Source organism: Rana temporaria, chromosome 3 (assembly GCF_905171775.1).
Source record: "Rana temporaria chromosome 3, aRanTem1.1, whole genome shotgun sequence".
NCBI lineage: Eukaryota > Metazoa > Chordata > Amphibia > Anura > Ranidae > Rana > Rana temporaria.
The window spans coordinates 44,948,528-44,967,995 of NC_053491.1; the positions used below are offsets into that span (position 1 = coordinate 44,948,528).

At 42.0% G+C, this 19,468-nt stretch overlaps 1 protein-coding gene across 1 annotated transcript in view; it reads right to left on the minus strand.

Moving 5' to 3' along the window:
- Positions 1-19,468, minus strand: part of FURIN (furin, paired basic amino acid cleaving enzyme) — a 362,179-nt gene that overhangs the window by 123,642 nt on the left and 219,069 nt on the right. The window contains exon 4 of the mRNA XM_040342487.1: positions 11,577-11,672. Coding sequence (XP_040198421.1) covers positions 11,577-11,672 — 96 coding nt within the window. The remainder of the gene's footprint in view (positions 1-11,576; positions 11,673-19,468) is intronic.

Below are 19,468 nucleotides of genomic sequence, written 5' to 3' on the forward strand. Positions count from 1 at the left end.
GGATGGGGGTCTTTTGTATACGTCTCCCAAGGCAGTGCTTAGCTCCCACCTCATTACGTTTGTTTTGTTTAGCAATCCCTTGCATATTAGCTTATTAGGATTGTTTTGGGTTTATTCTTGACATTTAGTCATTGCAAACAATGCAATTTCATGCTTCAGGAAACTTTTTTCCCACAGTAAAAATGAAAGACCTGGGTGAAATTTTAAAGAAAGGTAGAGGTTAAAAATGCTCATTAACCACCTTAATACCAGCATGTCTCCATTTCCAAAAGAAAGCGGCAAAAAAAAAAAAAAAAAGAAGATTACCTTTTAGAAAGTGTCCACTTTCTAAAAAGGGGTACTTTTGGTGGTGTTTGAAATGTCGTGATGTTTTTTTTTTTTTGAACAGCAAGGGAAACTTTTTTCCTTAAAATGTTAAGTGCTTTCAAGAACAATATATTTAGTGACTTCTGCTATACGCGTATTAGTGTTTCTTAAAGTGGTTTTTAAATACCACCAAAAGAAAGCTCTATCCAAAAGTGAATTGTAATTGTTAGTCAAAATATCACAGCACTTAAAACTGAATGGCTTGGAAAGGAATGGGGTGTAACATGCTGGTATTTAGATGGCTAGATACAAAAGGAAAGCCAACACTGGTCATCATCCTGAAACCACATGCTATAGTGAAGTATGGTACTGGTGCAGGGGCGGACTGACCATTGAGTCACTCGGGCACTGCCCGAGGGCCCCATGCCACTAGGGGGCCCCATCCGGGTTGCCAGGCTCAGTAAAACCAGGGACAGTATGTAAAAATCTGTGTTTTTTTTAGATCTGTCCCTGATATGTCCGAAAATGACATGCTTTTAATGTGAATATCCCAAGATTTTAGCTGCCCGCCTCTGCACTACCTCCTGGCTAGTGTTGCTCACGAATATTCGCATTGCGAATATTCGACTCGAATATAGCATATTCGAGAAATCGCGCTATATTTCGAATTTCGCGGTGAATATTCGCAATTCCGAATATTCGCATTTTTTCAATTTGATTTTTAAAACAGATCACATCCTATCGACGTCTAAAAGCATTGCTGGTATGATTAGAGACCCTGGGCCGAGTAGCTAAGCTGAGGCGATCCTATTATGTTGCCAAATTGAAAAAAAAAAAATTGCGATTTTTCGCTATTGCGAATGCGAAAATGATTGCGAATTTTCGATAACTGTGGTAGGAGAACTCTGATTGTCTCTGATGCAAAAGGGGGGGGCTTTGTGTATGTGTATGTGTATGTTATGAATATTTGTATGTTTGATATTATTATTTTTTGTAAGAAGGAAAAAATTGCGCATACCTTAAAAAAGGGGAGAATACAGCAGCAACTCAAAAATGTTATACAACATAAATTAATACAAGACAGAAAATGGAGTCGCTCTACAAGAATAAAAAATATGTCTAGTGACAAGACATGTGGGCAAATTATAAAATAAGCAAGCGCAAATAACTTGTGAAATACACAGTGAAACAAATATATAAAGAAATATAGTCCCAATAATAGAAAAATAATCTTTCATAAAAATGTCTTTGATATGTGAAGTGAAAAAAAGTCCAAAGCATGCAGCATGAACGTGTTCAATCTTTAAGGTGTTTGATTGACAAACGGCTGTGACAGATGGATAGAGTAAAGAATCACCACCAATGCAAAACACTTTTTATTTTCTATTGTAAAATATCAAGAATATTCTGAGCCAATCAGAGTGCTCCTTCTGCATTTGCCGAATATTCGCAATTATTTTGTATTGTAAAATATCAAGAATATTCTGAGCCAATCAGAGTGCTCCTTCTGCATTTGCCGAATATTCGCAATTATTTTGTATTGTAAAATATCAAGAATATTCTGAGCCAATCAGAGTGCTCCTTCCGCATTTGCCGAATATTCGCAATTATTTTGTATTGTAAAATATCACGAATATTCTGAGCCAATCAGAGTGCTCCTACAGCATTTCTCGAAATTGCGCAATAAATATCGCATTCGCATGTTGCGATATTTCGATAAAATATCACGAATATTCTGAGCCAATCAGAGCGCTCCTCCAGCATTTCTCGAAATTGCGCAATAAATATCGCATTCGCATGTTGCGATATTTCGATAAAATATCACGAATATTCTGAGCCAATCAGAGTGCTCCTACCGCAGTTATCAAAAAATCGCAATTATTTTCGCATTCGCAATAGCGAAAAATCGCAATCATTTACTTTCGATAAAATATCACGAATATTCGAATTTAGCGAATATATCTCGAATATTCGAATATATATTCGAGATATATCGCGAAATCGAATATGGCATATTCTGCTCAACACTACTCCTGGCGTGGTGGCCATCTGTAAGCCAGAGGGGCCCCATAATCTTCTATTGCCCGGGGGCCCCATGAGTTGTCAGTCCGCCCCTGTACTGGTGGTAGCATAAATTTGTTGGGATGCTCTCCATCAGTACAGACTAGGAAACTGTTTAGGATTGAGGACAAGATGGATAGATGGAATGTAAAAAGATCGGTTTCATTTGGCACTTCAATAACTTTTCTAGAGTGGTTTAATACAAGGGCGCTTAAAGAATGGTCAATCCAAAGCCCAAACCTCATTCCAGAGTCTGTTGCAATTTGAAAACTGCGGTTCACCCATAGTCTCCATCCAAATTCTGCTAACAAAAGTTTTACTAGACAGGGTAAATCACCACAGGCGGCTTTTCATTTCTGCTTGGGTCCCTGTTGCAAATGTTCTCTCTATCTGGTGAAGACATTGTCCATGGAAAACAAAGTGAAGCGAAATCTCTCTTGGAGTAACGGACTCAACCCAAAACTAAAATAGAATGCTTTGGCTGGACGTTAAGCACAATGTGAGAACCTAATCAAAGACATTTTAGCACTAGTGTGAAACGCTAAAGCCTCATACACACGATCGGACTTCCATTGGACTTTTCCGTGGATTTTTGTCCGAAGTGCGTTGGCCGTGAACTTGTTCTGCATACACACAGCAGAACATTTTCAGCCAACTTTCACCAAATCACATTGTTTTTCAGCTCTTTACAACCACCCTTTGGGCAACTTCTGCTATTGTTGTCTGATATTTAGCATTGGTTCTGAGCATGCGTGTTTGCACTTTGGGCTTTAGTCCGATGTGTACACACGATCGGATAATCCTCCATCGCACATTTGTTGTTGAAAAGTTTGAAAGCATTCACAGCGAACATTTGTCCGTTGAAAAAGCAATTGTCCGATGGAGCATACACGCGGTCGGATTGTCCGATAAAACAGGTCCGTCGGACAATTGTTGTGAAAAGTCAGATTGTGTGTATTGGCCTTAACAGTGAGTCCATGAGTGTTGCAGTGTTGCAGACATGCAGAGCACTTTTGGAAGATCTAAAATCTGCCTGGAAAACCACATAGGCAAAAACAGAAAGTGTTGTGGTTGTGGATAGGCGGTATCATGTATAGATTGTTTGCTTGGGTTCTGGGGATTACACTGCATGATGCATTCCAGACGATTATTGAACGTTCAAAGTGTGCCAACATCCCGAAAATTGCAATAACCTCAAAATATATAAATGGGGTCTGGTCTCGGTTCTTGCATCACATAATACACCATATGCACCCTGAAGAAGCCAATTGTTCGAAATGCGTTAGGTCAGTCCGTATGAATAATGTAACTTCAGCAGGATAGGTGTATATATGCTGTGTTTTTGCTGTTCTGACTAAACTTCATGACAGGAGAAGGGATCATTCTAATTTTCTACCATCCGAAAAATGCAGACAAACAAGGGCTGCTTCTGAGTGGTGCTAGAGGACAAAATGTAAAACGTAAGCATAGTATTAGGTGACAGCTTATGCAGTCAGCTAAATGCCAATACTGCTTGTTTTGTTACCACCTCAGGTTTGGCGTAAGAGAACATAGTGTCTGAGACATTTACCCACATATTTAATCCCTTTTCTCTTTTGTGCTAATGTTTCTATGACCCAAGAACATTTACAGAATGCAGTAGAACAAGACCAGAAAATAAGAGCCAAACAGCCAGTGGCTGAATAAATAATAATGCCCACACCTAGAAGTGCTGGTACATACCTTCAAACATCTAAATGAACACATTGGGTGTTTAAGACCAGGGGTACTCTAGTATGCAAACTCAAACACTTCCTTGTGAAGTTATGAGCCGACCCACCCCATCTGCACCCCCTTATTATAGTGGTGATCGAACTGCAATATTTACCCAAGTAAAAAAATATATAAGTTGAGAAAATAGTTTCCGCTCTAATTCATCCCAAAGGTGTTCTATCGGTTGAGGTCAGGACTCTGCCTTTACACGCACATGAATTTAAATGGTAACCCGGTCTTAGTCCATAGGGTTCAATATTGAGTTGGCCCACCCTTTGCAGCTAGAACAGCTTCAACTCTTCTGAATAGACTGTCCACAAGGTTTAGGAGTGTGTCTATGGGAATGTTTGACCATTCTTTCCAGGCACCGATATTGGATGAGAAAGCCTGGCACTCAGTCTCCACTCTTATTCCTCCCAAAGGTGTTCTATCCGGTTGAGGACAGTACTCTGTGCAGGCCAGTCAAGTTCCTCCACCCCAAACTTTCTCATCCATGTCTTTATGGACCTTACTTTGTGCACTGTTGCTTTGTGCACTGTGTGAAGTCATGTTGGAACAGAAAGGGGCCGTCCCCAAACTGTTCCCACAAAGTTCGGAGCATGAAATTGTCAATATCTTGGTACGCCGACACCTTAAAGCGGGAGTTCACCCATAAAACAATTTTTCCCCTTAGATGGATGCTTGTTTTGTCTAGGGGAATCGGCTAGTTGTTTTAAAATATGAGCTGTACTTACCGTTTTCGAGATCTTCTCCGTCACTTCTGGGTATGGGTCTTCGGGAGCGGGCATTCCTTCTTGATTGACAGTCTTCCGAGAGGCTTCCGATGGTCGCATCCATCGCGTCACTAGTAGCCGAAAGAAGCCGAACGTCGGTGCGGCTCTATACTGCGCCTGCGCACCGACGTTCGGCTTCTTTCGGAAAATCGTGACGCGATGGATGCGACCGTTGGAAGCCTCTCGGAAGACTGTCAATCAAAATAGGAACGCCCAGTCCCGCAGCCCATACCCGGAAGCGGCGGAGAAGATGCATCTCGTAAACGATAAGTACAGCTCATATTTTAAAACAACTAGCCGATTCCCCTAGACAAAACGAGCATCCATCTAAGGGGAAAAAGTGTTATGTACGGGTGAACCCCCGCTTTAAGAGTTCCCTTAACTGGAACTAAGGGGCCGAGCCCAACCCCTGAAAAACAACCTCACACCATAATCCCCCCTCTACCAAATTATTTGGAGGGGTGGCCCAATGCTTTTGGCAATATAGTGTGGATGAGCGAGTTTGGGGTGAAGTAACTTGACTGTCCTGAACTCAACCCGATAGAACACCTTTGGGATGAATTAGAGCAGAGACTGTGAGCCAGGCCTTCTCATGCACCATCAGAACCTGACCTCACAAATGTGCTTCTGGAAGAATGGTCAAACATTGCCATAGTTACACTCCTAAACCTTGTGGAAAACCTTCCCAGAAGAGTTGAAGCTGTTCTAGCTGCAAATGGTGGGCGGACCCAATATTGAACCCTCTGGACTAAGGGCCAGATTCACAGCCGAGATACGACGGAGTATCTCTCAGAGTATCTATGCGACTGATTCATAGAATCAGTTACGCATAGATATCCCTAAGATCCGACAGGTGTAATTGTTTTACACTGTCGGATCTTAGGATGCAGTACCGCGGCCGTCACTGGGGGAAGTTCGCGTCGTAAACCAGCGTCGGGTATGCAAATTAGGAGTTACGGCGATCCACGACGGTTTTTCGCGTTCGCCACTTCGCCGCTAGTCTAGTTTCCAGTCGCAAAGATAGTCGTCGTTTTGGGTGCCTTAACTTTACACAGCACACGTATGTGCTGTATAAAGTATGGCCGTCGTTCCCGCGTCGAAATTAAAAAATTCACGTCGTTTGCGTAAGACGTCCGGGAATACGGAAGTACGTTACGCACGTCGCCGTTCGAAAAAATTACGTCACTTCGCGCAAAGCACGGCGGGAATTTCGAAACGGAGCATGCGCAGTAGGTTTGGCGCGGGAGCGCGCCTAATTTAAATGGCACACGCCCATTTAAATTACGCGGGCTTATGCCGGAGGCCGCCAGCGTAGGTTTTCATTGCAAGTGCTCTGTGAATCAGGCACTTGCGATGAAAACTTGTGGCGGTGTAACGTATCTACAATACGTTACGCCACCGCACTTCTACCTGAATCTGCCCCCAAGACTATATATCACACGACACTCCACACCAGGGAGAAAGCCTGGCATTACTGTGTGGAGTTACAGACAGAAGAACAGGAAATGAGGATTTCTCAGAAGAAATAAGGACATTTAAAAGCAAAATGGAAGGATGAGGCAAGTGAAGGAGGACTGCACTAAGGTAAAGGAAGCTATTCGGGGGAAAAAAAAAATTGTACCTTTACAACCTATTTAAACCAAGAATGACAGCGGATACTGCATGCCTTCCTGTATCTGTAGAAAATAAAATGTATTCCCAGGATGCCTGGTACTCAGATTGTCACAAGACAGGAGGACCAGAGGGTGGCAGTGATCATACGCAACCGCAACCCAAGTCTGATATGATCATCACTAGCAAAAAGTCATTAAAAAGTATGCCCGCCATCTGTTATTAGAACAGATTTCCATCTCTTTAATCTAACTTGAAACTCCAAATGGAATAAAGAAACTCCTAATGTCCACCAGAGGACATTCACTGACGGCAATAAGTCATTTTTGTTCCCCTCTCTCATACCTCTTTACTTGTGTCTTTGCCGTTCCTTTAACCTAATTTAACCCGACTTCTCTGCAAGCCAGATGTTTTCTGTTCTCCCAGGAACGCTTACAATGTTGGCATAGTAATCGCCAAGGATAAGGCACAGAGCGCATTTTCATTTTAATGGGAAAAAAAAACTTAAAAAAATGTGCATTCAATGGCTTTGCTGTCTCACAAGGGATAAGCATATTATCTCATAAGCATTTTCTGGCAGAGCAAGTGCAAAGTCAGTGCTTCACCAATCGCATGATGCCCACTAGGCATGAAATTCAACCTCTGAGCTATATTTATGTGCCTTTGTTAGACGGCATAGGTCAAGGCACTCAATTCAACCCGGGCACCGTCTCCCATAATAGTGGGAAATTATCACTCATAAAACGTAAGGGACCCGTAATCCTTTATAAGTTACGTACATAACACACCCACACACAGGCAACTGTGGGGGCAGCTAGAGACAATCGATGTTCTGGCTCTTGGAAGCGAAGACTGTGGCAACATTTTATAGCTTCCTCACTTAGCCTGTAGAGGTTTACATTATATATGCAAATGGATAGATGTATCTGCGACAATTCAATTCAGCGCTGTGCTTAATGGAGAAAAACACAATGTACCTTTAAACTATTGCAGAAAAATTAAAAATCTCTTAAATTATCTGTCTCCATGACAAAAGGAAAGAAAGTCGCATTATTCAAGGAGTTATCCTTACAGGTACCAAGATTTTAGAAAATGTCTTGGTTATTACTAAACCTCCCTAATAAAATAATGGATTGTAGAACTATGTTTAAAAAGTAAGTTCTAAAGTCTGCAATCACAATATTGTATAAATTCTTCTTTGTTAGCAGAAGAGAGTTGTCATGCAAAGTGGATGGCTCCTGACAGGGGGTTTAAAATATGGTCTCCAGTAAGGATGAGCTCTGGCGTGTTCGCATAGAACACGTGCAGAGCCCGCCAGGAAGCGAGCACGGTGCTGTACTCATCACAGCCAGGGAGACATTGTCCCGATGTTCGGTTGCAGGGATCGTGAAATGTCTCCCTGGCTGTTATTAGCGCAGCGCCGTGCACACTTCCTGGCGGGCTCTGCACGTGTTCTATGTGAATACGCCAGAGCTCATCCTTAGACTCCAGGCAGCGGCGGACTGACAACTCATGGGGCCCCGGGCAGTAGGAGATTATGGGGCTCCCAGGTAATAGGAGATTATGGGCCCCCCCCAGGCAATAGGAGATTATGAGGTCCCCCAGGCAATAGGAGATTATGGGGCCACACAGTATACACACACGCATACAGTATGCATACACAGTATATGTACACACAGAATACACATACACACACTGAAAAGGTACTGGAGAGGCGGGGCAGCTATAATCTTGGGATTTTTAGACCAAAAGGAAATCAGTAAGGGACATTTTAGGGACAGATGTAAAAAAAAAAAAAACACAGATTTTTACATACTGTCCTTGGTTTTACTGAGGCTGGCAAGCCTGATGGGCCACCGTAGTGGCATGGGGCCCTCGGGCAGTGCCCGAGTGCCCCAATGATCAGTCTGCCCCTGTTTCCAGGATTTCACTCTACTAATGGGAAAATCACCTATTGCAGCGCACCCAGCATGAAACAGTTTGCAGGGAGACATTCCCATGCAGCCCTGTGATTGGTTATGTGGCCAGGGCTGCTGATGGGGGGGGGGGGCACCAGTCCACCTGTAGGGAGCCTGGGCACACAGGGGGGCCCAAACAGCTGGTAGAATTGGTGCAGCTTGGCAGAGGGGGCAGTTACAGAAGGATTACCTGTGTGGCTCTCTGCAGCAGCTGAAGGCTGATTTCTCTCCATCATGCCAGCTTTTAGCTGCTGCAGGGAGAGACACAGACACAGGGCAACGTTCCTGTAATTGCTTCCCCTGCAGTGATCCCCCTCCTGTTTTGCCTGCTTCTGATTCCCCCCATGTGCCCCCATGTCACTGTGCCTCCCTCCCACCCCTTCCCACGGCACTGCCAGCTTCACTGCCCCACTGGCTGTCACAGGTACAGGGCACGTGTCAGGATGGAGAGCAGAGTAAACATGTCATTTACCGGCCTCTTCCTTTTTTGAATAGACAAAGTGAGTGATCGGCACTGATCACTCCTGTGTTTATTGATAACTCAACATAGTAAACTATATTTACTATGCTTATGAATAAACAGAAGCCCCTGTCTCCTGTTCATTCATCTTCAGTGCAGCTGAGGCTACAGAGAAAGGAATTGAAGAATCAGTGTCCTCAATTCCCTTTTTTTGTTTCAAATGTGAGATGTCTGTTTATACCCCTGATATATCTTACCAGTGTTGTAAAAAAAAAAAAAAACAATATAAAAAAAAAATACATTGTAAAAAATAAAAAAATTGTAATAAAAAATAGTTAAAAAAAATATGAAATAGAATTAAAACAATTTGTAAAAAAAAAAAAAAAACACTTAAAAAATTTTAAGGGCTAATTCACATTTATGTTTGTGCCCGCTAATAATGATTTTGGTGTAATTTTAGTAAAAACATTGTTTTGATATATTTGGGTGGGGGAGGGCCCTTCCAGGTAGGCTGTACGGGGACCCGTGATTTCTAACAGCAGCCCTGCATGTGGCCATATGTGAACCTTTCCTTGGCAGAGTCAGTGTAAACAATTTGATAGCATCACCTGCTTGACACTCAACAAATGGGTGTTTGTGAGCAAAAAAGCTGGGTGGATGGGGGATAGCAAGAAAGCGCATTCACTATATTACCAAAAGTATTGGGGCTCTTGCCTTTACACACACATATGAACTTAAATGGTATCCCAGTCTTAGTCTATAGGGTTCAATATTAAGTTGGCCCGCCCTTTGCAGCTATAACATCTTCAACTCTTCTAGGAAGGCTGTTCACAAGGTTTAGGAGTGTCTATGGGAATGTTTGACCATTCTTCCAGAAGCACATTTGTGAGGTCAGGCACTAATGTTGGACGAGAAGGCCTGGCTCACAGTCTCTGCTCTATTTCATCCCAACGGTGTTCTATCAAGTTGGGGTCAGGACTCTGTGCAGGCCAGTCAAGTTCCTCCACCCCAAACTTGCTTATCCAGGTCTTTATGGACCTTGCTTTGTGCACTGGTCCAAAATCATTTGTTGGAGGGGTGATTATCGTGTGGGGTGGTTTTTCAGGGGTTGAACTTGGTCCCTTAGTTCCAGTGAAGGGAACTCTTAAGGCATCAGCAAAAACAAAATTGAAAAAAAAAAAAATTATATAAAAAGATCATATAACAAAGAGTGCAATAGTCCAATATTAAAAAGTAATTAATCATAACAAATGGCCAAATTCCAAAACGGACCCCAAAAAGTGACTTGCGCTGTATCCAGATCGTGACAAACTATCTTGACTTCTTGTGCAATATATATATATATATATATATATATATATATATATATATATATATATATATATATATATATATATATCTTTCCAGTGCTCGCCCTCTTGAAAGTGCACTCACCAGAAAGCCTTACCCCTGCAGGGATAAAGAGCGTGTAGTGAATAATACTACTATTCCTGATGTCCCACTCGCCGGCGTGTCATGTTCCTCCACAGCGTTAATTCAGGTATCCAGCAAAGGACATAATCCATCCACCGGTAGAAGACTTGTGGTGATATGTGTTCCAACTCCTGGTGTCCCACTCGCCGGGATATCCTCTACCTCCACACTGTTGTTTCAACGGTCGGGTATCCACATATATTTTAATATGAAAAATGAGTCCTCATAGCGCGAGTATGTAAAAACTAGTATGTTTCAATAAAAAAAAAATATTTATACACATTATATATATATATATATATATATATATATATATATTATACACACACACACACACACACACACACACACACACACAACAGACTCTAGGGTCTGGACGGCGTGCGTTCCACAGACCACGCCCAGAGAAACTGCAAGTGTTGTATGGCGTACCAATCCCAACTTACGCGTTTCATCATACAGGCGTAATCTGAGGTGCCTCTGTATGACGAAACGTGCAAGACTTGGTGGGACACCAGGAGTTGGAACACATATCACCACACGCCTTCTACCGGTGGATGGATTAAGTGCTGGATACCCAATTGCCTGAATTAGAGCTATGGAGGAACAGGACCCCCCGGCGAGTGGGACATCAGGAATAGGAGTATTATTCGCTACACACTCTTTACCCCTGCAGGGATAAGGCTTTCTGGTGAGTGCACTTACAAGAGGGGGAGCACTGGAAAGTCACCTATATATTTTTTGCACAAGAAGACAATATAGTTTGTCACAATCTGGATACAGCACGAGTCACTTTTTGGGCATTTGTTATGATTAAAAACTTTTTAATATTGGCCTATTGTACTCTTTGGTATAGGATCTTTTATACCAGTTTTTTGCTTATAGATTTCATACAATACACACTCACATTAACCACACTGGTTTTTCATTACGCTTTATATTATTCCTTTACATCACCTTTGCACTTGCGATAGTCAGGTGGGTAATTATAGAGCAGCGCCACTATCCCTCTTTATTGAATCTATTTATCTGGCTTCACTATTGTGAAGTTTTCTTAGGGAGGCAGCAGCTCTACACGCACCTAAGCGCGGAATTTCCATTAAATAATACAAAAGAAAACAAGACCATGTTAAATATTAAAGGAAGAACAACAACAAAAGATTAAGATGTCAAGCTGCATACCAGATACCACTGCGATGAAAATTTGGGATCTGTTGGATCTGTAAAAATATCTCTCTTCCTTCTCTTCTTTACCACCTGTTGTTCTGCCCAGTGTACCTATAAAGAGAAGGACTGTTAAACCACAAAAAAAATAATCCAAATCAAATAAAAAAATATAACTAAAAAGCTAAAAACATGCATTTCAGGGCAAGATTTGTAAGTTTGTATTACGTATATAGCATATACTGCATATTCTAGAGACGGACAATATAAAGATATCTTCTAAACCCAGCAGAATCATTCAGGGTCAAGAAACATCCTCGTCCTTTGTCAACAGTTCAAGCCATGATCATAATTTAGGCTCCAACATACATACATTTTATAGCCACGTGCGTACCATGAATGGTGCATTCCAGGTTTCAACATTATCAAAATGTATTTAAACTTAAAGGAATTTTTCTTTTTGCTGAAATGACTGTTTACAGGGTATAGAAACATAATAATTAACTGATTCCTTTTAAAAACTATTAAAAATAGATAAAAATCAATCATATAATGTACCTGTAGTTTCTAGTTTCGTTTTTGCATGTTATTTCCTGCCTCTGTGCTATACAGAGCCATAGAGCAGTGATGGTTTGGAAAACGAAACTAGAAACTAGACACAGTAATCACACCTCCTTCATAGTGACCACAGAGAGAAAGCTCCCAGTACTGTGGTTATCAGGAAACAGACAACCAGGAAGTGTGGAGATCAGAGAAGAATTACAGCAACTTGAGAGCAAAAACGAACAATCAGGACATGAAAACAGCACTGCATTAAAGCGGAAGTAAACCCAATGATTTTAATAGTTTCCAAAGACAGTTACATTCCCGGCATACCGAAAATGCTAACTGTCTCATTGGCTGTGCTCTCAACCAAACGGTCACACCATCCAATGGCTGGTGTCATAACTGATCATATGTGCAGCATCATGGCAGTTGAAGATTAAACAGAGGCCAAAATGGCAGATTCCTTGGCTGAAAATGATAGGTGGGTTTACTTCCACTTTAAGGTAAAGGAAGCTATTAAGATAAAAAAAAAATCCTTTACAAACCCTTTAAATTAGAACTTCAATAAAAAAAGGAGAAGAAAGGGATAGTAACTCAACTTTGTATTGCTGTCTGTGTCTTGTCCTAATGATTGGGACTTGAAGATATAGGGAATAAATAGGGGAACAGACTGCTTTAGAAAGATATCTTTTTTTTTGAGTGGGCAAGGTTATTTTTTTTTTTTTATGGTTTTATTATTGGCTTTATCCCTGCTGATAAAGCTGTTCACATCTACAGACTCCCAAAGCATGGAGGAAAGATAATTAAAAGCAAATAAAGAGCAGAATTTTTTTTCCCCCTTTAATAAACCATTTCCTCTCCCGCATCTACTGCAATTTTATCTTAGGATCCACAATTTTATAAGATTTGGCAAGTAAATATTTTCCGCTTGTGATGCTGCCTGCCAGTCAAATACGGTGTGTTAAAGAGAAACCTAAAAATACAATGGTCTTTTATAGCATTTCATTGCTCATATTCCAGAAGTTTTTTTTTCTGATTTGCATTAGGGATATGCGGGATGTGGGTATGCCTTCATAAACCATTAATAAATAAGTGATAGGGGGCGCTGTGCAATAATATGTGCTTTATCTCGAAGACGAAAACATAAAAAAGTGACAAAGTACAAAAAAAGTGCAAATAAAGTGACCAATGCCTGTATAAAAAAAAAGTACTACAAACCATGTATGAATAACAATTTAAATATAAAGTGCAACAATAGATATACCAAAAAATACTATAATAAAACTTTTTGTTAAAAAATATAAAACAAATAAATGTCCATAGTAAAGATTAATAGTGACTATAATCTTGATAGCAGAGAGGGAATCCTTCATCATATAACATAAAACTACACCAAAAGTGCTCAGATATAAAAAAAACTGCGGACCGGTTGGCTATGACCTCTTTATTTAAAAAGATGATCTCATGCGCTGTGGGGAAATCCTTGAAGTTGAAAGTGTCCCCCCCCCCCTTTTCTCTCTCGTTCCCTATATATTACCAGATTCTCCGCTATGTAATGCATCACAGATTAAATAACCTCAACCACCATTTAGCATACTTGAAACCACGCCCTTGTTGTGCCACATTTTTTAATCCATTTTTTAGACCACGCTCCCAAATTAATGTCCCGCCCCTAATTATAATCATACTCCGCCTACTTCGGAAAAAAAGTGTCCCTATACATTTTTTCAGAATGTTGGCAACTATGAATAAGGTTTGTTCTTGAATAAAAAAAAATGGCTACGGGGGCGTGTCCAAATGGTTGCAATAAACAACTTATACTCTGAATGGTCTAGAGTGGTTAGTGGGGTATCCCAAGGCTATGTCCGGGGACCAATTATGTTTAATCTAGTTTGATATAGAGGGCGGGATAAAATAGCTTGATCCCAGTGTTTGTTGACAACACATAGATATGTAGGGCAATAAAAACACAGCAGGATATAAAAACTTTACAAGAGGACCTGAATAAATTAATGGAGTGGGCTACTGCATTGGAAATTAAGTTTAACATTGAAAAATGTAAGGTAATGCACTTGGGGGGGCGGGGGGGGCTAAAAATATAAACGTAAGTTACCAATTAGGAGGGAGAACCCCTAGGGGCTTCCTGGATGGAGAAGGATGTAGGGGTCCTAGTAGTATCGGGTAGTGTGCGGGTATTCCGTCACTTCCTTGATGCCGCAATGTCTCCTGGGAGCTTTTGTCATTGTTCCCAGGAGACATTGCAGAGGTCTGCCGCGAGTTATCGCGGGATTTAGAAAGAACTTGCTTAAAGTTCTTTCTAAATCCCACGACAACTCGATGAATCCATATACAGGAAGCGGCCAGTAACAAAGGATTACCAAGGTACAGTGGATCGGAAAAAAAAAACATGCGGTTTAGTAATTATGCATATGAGCATATCTTTTTTTTTTGGTGGGGGAGTGGACCTTGGGTGGGAGTTCCCACACTTTTTTCCCCAGGACTTGACCCCTGCGTAGGAGGTTTTTCACTGTAAGGGTGGTAAGGATGTGGAACGCTCTTCCACAATCGGTGGTGTCGGCAGGCAGTATGGATAGGTTTTAAAAGACTCTTGGACGTGCATCTTAGCGAAAACAATATACGGGGATATGGGAAATTTTTACACACACACACACACACACACACACACACACACACACACACACAGGTTGTACTGGATGGACTGTTGTCTTCACTCAACCTTACCAACTATGAAACTACGTAACTATGAATATGGCCATAAGAAGAAAATGATCATTAAAATATTCACTTTTAATTTTTGTCTATTTTCTCTGATAAACTTCGGATATTAAAAGTGATCAGACGCATCATATGCGGTTTGCGTTTAAGGAAATACATTTCAGATGTCTTATCAAACAATTGAAAGCATATACGTTTGCCTAGCATTAAATATTTTGTAATCTATACACAGCTGTGTAATATATTGGAATATAATTAAAGAAAAAAAAAAAAACAGCGAGAGAGCGATAACCAAAAAAAAAACAAAGCAGACAGATAATCTCCCAGGCAATTTATCCATTCATTGCTGTCATGGTTGGGACAAGGTGGAGGAAAGAACACAATCCATATCAGGAGATAAAATGCACTGTTCTGTGCAAGGGCTGCAGATAAACTACTGCCATTTATAGAGTCATTTGAATGAAAGAAACTGCAATGAAGAAGAGAAATGGAGGCACTAACTGCACCAGCTCAACTATGCCTGTCTGCCCGCTTACTAAATCTCGGCGCGGTGAAGTCGCATAACCTTGAAGAGATTTCAGTAAATGTGACCGGTGTTGGGTTGTGGCAGGCCCGATAAACTTCAAATGCAAGGCCCGAAAAGTGACATTGGTGGGACCCGATACAGCAGGTTGTGGAAAAAGAAAAACTAAAAAACTGCTCAGTGTAACTAAATTATCACTACATCTCGCGCTCACCTTCCTGGAACCGCTCAAAGCACGGTCGCTGAATGCTTCCAAATGATCATTTGTGCTCCGTTAAAGCAAAACCCCTGACAATCTACAATTACCATACCGCTGGAGACACAGGCAGACCGCAAAATCAAATACACAAGAAAAAGAATGCAGCGATATTGTGAACTGTAACTGTAAAGGCAGTTATAAGAGGTACTTATTTATTGTCATGGAAACAAGGAGTAAAAGTCTGTTATTCTGTGGGAAGCTCTTTACACGTCTGCAGTGTGGTAACTATACTGTTTATACATTTAGAATCTAGTCAACAACCATAACACTAGCGATGATCAGGTTACGCCAGACTCTCTAAACCGTTTAAGCAGAGAGGAACCCATGAAATAACTCATGGTCCCGAAGAACTCTTACAATTACTATACCTACAGCTCACAGCCGAGTACACTAGCATGAATAGTAAGCTGACATATGAGAATAAAAGAAAAAAAGAAATGTAGAATACTTGTCTTGTATACTTTTCCTGGCAGTCCTCTGTCTCTCCCTTCCCGCAGCGCTCACCTGGGGGGAACAAAGAAGCAAGGGGAGGAGCAGGGACAACGACAGAGGAGCATGGGGGAGGGGACAGACAGCTGACTTAACAGCTATGGCCTGGGAGTTTCTCACTTCTGCCTAATCTTGTCCCATGAGGGGGGGGGGGGCTGGGCAGCGGGAAGAGTGCTCCTTACACCGGTGGTCAGCGGGAAGAGTGCTCCTTACACCGGTGGTCAGCGGGAAGAAAGCTCCTTGCATTGGTGGTCAATATCAAGAATGCTCCTAGTATATGTGGTCCGCCAGAAGACTACGCCTTGCATTGGTGGTCAGTATGAAAAATTCTCATTACATTGGTGGTGAACATCTAGAATGTTCCTTATATTTGTGATCAGCAGAAAACATACTCCTTACATTAGTGGTCAGTGGGAACAATTTGCCTTACCTTGGTGGTTAGTGGGAAAAATGCTCACCTTACAGATAACTAAAAAAGTACATTAGTGTCAGCAGTATATTATCTGCCTTTACATGCAGGGTCTCAGGGCATCCCACCTACGTTTAGCCCAAATGCACATACTGTTCCGGGGCACAGGCATTGGTCCTAGACCTCACCTTATACTCCTGGCCACTGTACAGATTAACCTCAACACCTCACACAAAGGCACATGTTTGAAATGTGGTCCAGACAGAAGCTCCAGAAGTCCAACTGGTAACATGGGGCCCAGGCCACCTGCCACATGATATATAATGGGGTTTTCTCTCGCTGCCAGACTAGGGACTCCTTTTCCCTTATTACCACCCACTCTAGAGGCAATCTCAAGCAGGTTGGTACCAGTAGATTTAATACTCCTCACTCCAGGCCTTGGGTGTACTGCACACATCACTAGCAGACCATTACTTAGAGGCTCTTTACTGTTCAGCATTTGCAAGTAAACAGTTCAAATTCTGGGTTACACAAGTTCCTAATAATGATAAATAAACCCTCTCCAAACTTTATAATATTGTCCCACTAGAGCAAGGAAGGAGTGGTACCCATACCCTACTGTAGGTGCATATTTGATCTCTTCATCCAGGTCTCTCTTTAAATCTCTCTTCTGCCTCTCTGCCGAAGGGAAGAGATCACAGGACTCCCTCTAATGGCGCCAAGCAGTCTCTCCAAAGGAGCCCCAAAACTGAGACCCATCCCACCTTATAAAGGGGTGCCCCACTTCATCGCTCCACCCTTAAAGGGGGAATCTTCTACCTGTCTACTCCCACAGGCTCTTTTCAGGCTTTGTGACTCCCTTGCCATGCAGGCTCTTCTCTAAGGTGCTCTGGCGGTTTTAAGCACTCTGATGGTGTCAACTACAATTCAGGGCTTGTAACCCTGCATTGTATGTTAGGACACCAAGGGCCCACCCACAAGCCAAAGTGTCTGGAAGAAGGGTTGAGCTCCGGCAGTTTGGGAAACAAAAGAAGGTAAATAAAAGTATTTTTACTGGTACCCTAGGCATAAAGAAATATTTAAAGCGATATTAAAGTCTTGTATTTTATTGTTAAAAATAACAAACATGTTATACTTGCCTGCTCTGTGTAGTGGTTTTGCACAGAGCAGCCCTGATCCTCCCATTCTGGGGTCACTCGCCAGCACTCTTGGCCACGCTTCTAGAACCACTTTAACCTGTGTGGTACAGGGAGGATTTTATTTTATTTTCTTCCTTGAGTTCAGCTTGAGGGCTGGTTGACAACTCAATTTCACAAGAACGTGTACCAAGTTCCTGTGCGGTGCGATTTTCAGCCAATTCATTTGAATGGCCTGCAAACTGCACTGGAATGCAGAAAAAGTAGTGTCTGCACTACTTTTAAAATTGTGCCACACCAAATCGCATGGTACTATGGTACCATAAGACTTTATACCCGCAAAATGCACTGCATTTGTGATCCGTGTTTGGGGTGCCATCAACATTACATTGGCACCCACAGTGGATTGCAAGGGCAGTGCATTTAAAGCATGGTACACACAAACAAGCACAAAATGCACCTTTGTCACACAGTGTTCTGGTATGAACCAGCCGTCAATGATTTGATTTGATTGCATATTGTGCATACTAAAGAAAACTAAGCAACGATAACAAAAAAAGGCAACAAGGAGGTATTAAAAAAAAAAGGAAAAATATCTGCAGCTATGTTCACAATGAAGCCTGTGTAACCAATTTACAATTACGAAACACCACATCGAGGAAGGGTGAAATAACAGATTGTTAATAAATCCCAGCATGTTACAGTCTCTTGATCCAGCAGCTTCCAAAAGGATGATGATCTTGGCTCAGCAGATGTCCCAGGGGAAATTTAACCAGGTTCCAGAAACAAAGAAAAAAAACACAAGCAGCCAGGTAATACTGTATCTGCTCATCGAAGCAGTGAACACACACGCTAGATAATATACAAGTTCACCCATATCTAGACAAAATAAGAAAAACTGGAAAAAGAGGGCTAAAGCTGAACTCCAGGCAAATGCAACATAACGTAATAATATATACACACACACACACACACACACACACACACACACACACACACTGGCAGGGCTGGACTGGGACAAAAATTTGGCCCTGGACCTCATCCAGACTGGCCCACTGTGACAGGTCTCTCCCACAGCGGCCGAACTACCGCACCCCCCCCCCCCGGCCACCCAAGCCCCCTCTCTCCCTTCACTAGCCACTCTTTATTAGAGTAGAACGGCTGGTACTGGTACTCTTATAGGCAGTACCAGTGGGGAAGCTAGACATTATTTCACCCGGGGCAAAGAATCAGTTTGTGCCTTATCGGACAAGATTAGGCAGAAGTGAGAAACTCTCAGGCCGCTGTCACTGAAGTCGGCCCACTGAGCCATCGGCCCACCGGGAAACTCCCTGTAGTCCCAATGGCCAGTCCATCCCTGTACACTGGTCACTTTTAGGTGCACCTGTTCAATTGCTTGGTAACACAAATTGCTAATCAGACAGACCATCACATGGCAGCAACTCAATGCATTTAAGCATCTAAACATGGTGAGGGCGTCTTGCTGAAGTTCAAACCAAACATCAGAATGAGGAAGAAAGGAAATTTAAGAGGTTTTAAACCCCCGAGACATTTGTACCAAAGTCTTGCCTATAGGTGCTGTAAATATCTCCAACATCCGCGCATTTTCTTCACTACTGAGCGGGAGTGATGTCACACTACTCCGGCTAGTCACAGAGCCAGAGTCCGCGGCCCCGGAAGGAAGAGGGGCGAACATGGATGTGGCCTGCAGCAGGGAGAGAGCAGGCTTCATTTGCAGGCAAGTGTCACATAATGTGCTAGTATGCGATGCATACTAGCACATTATGCTTTGACTTTGCAGGGAACAAAAAA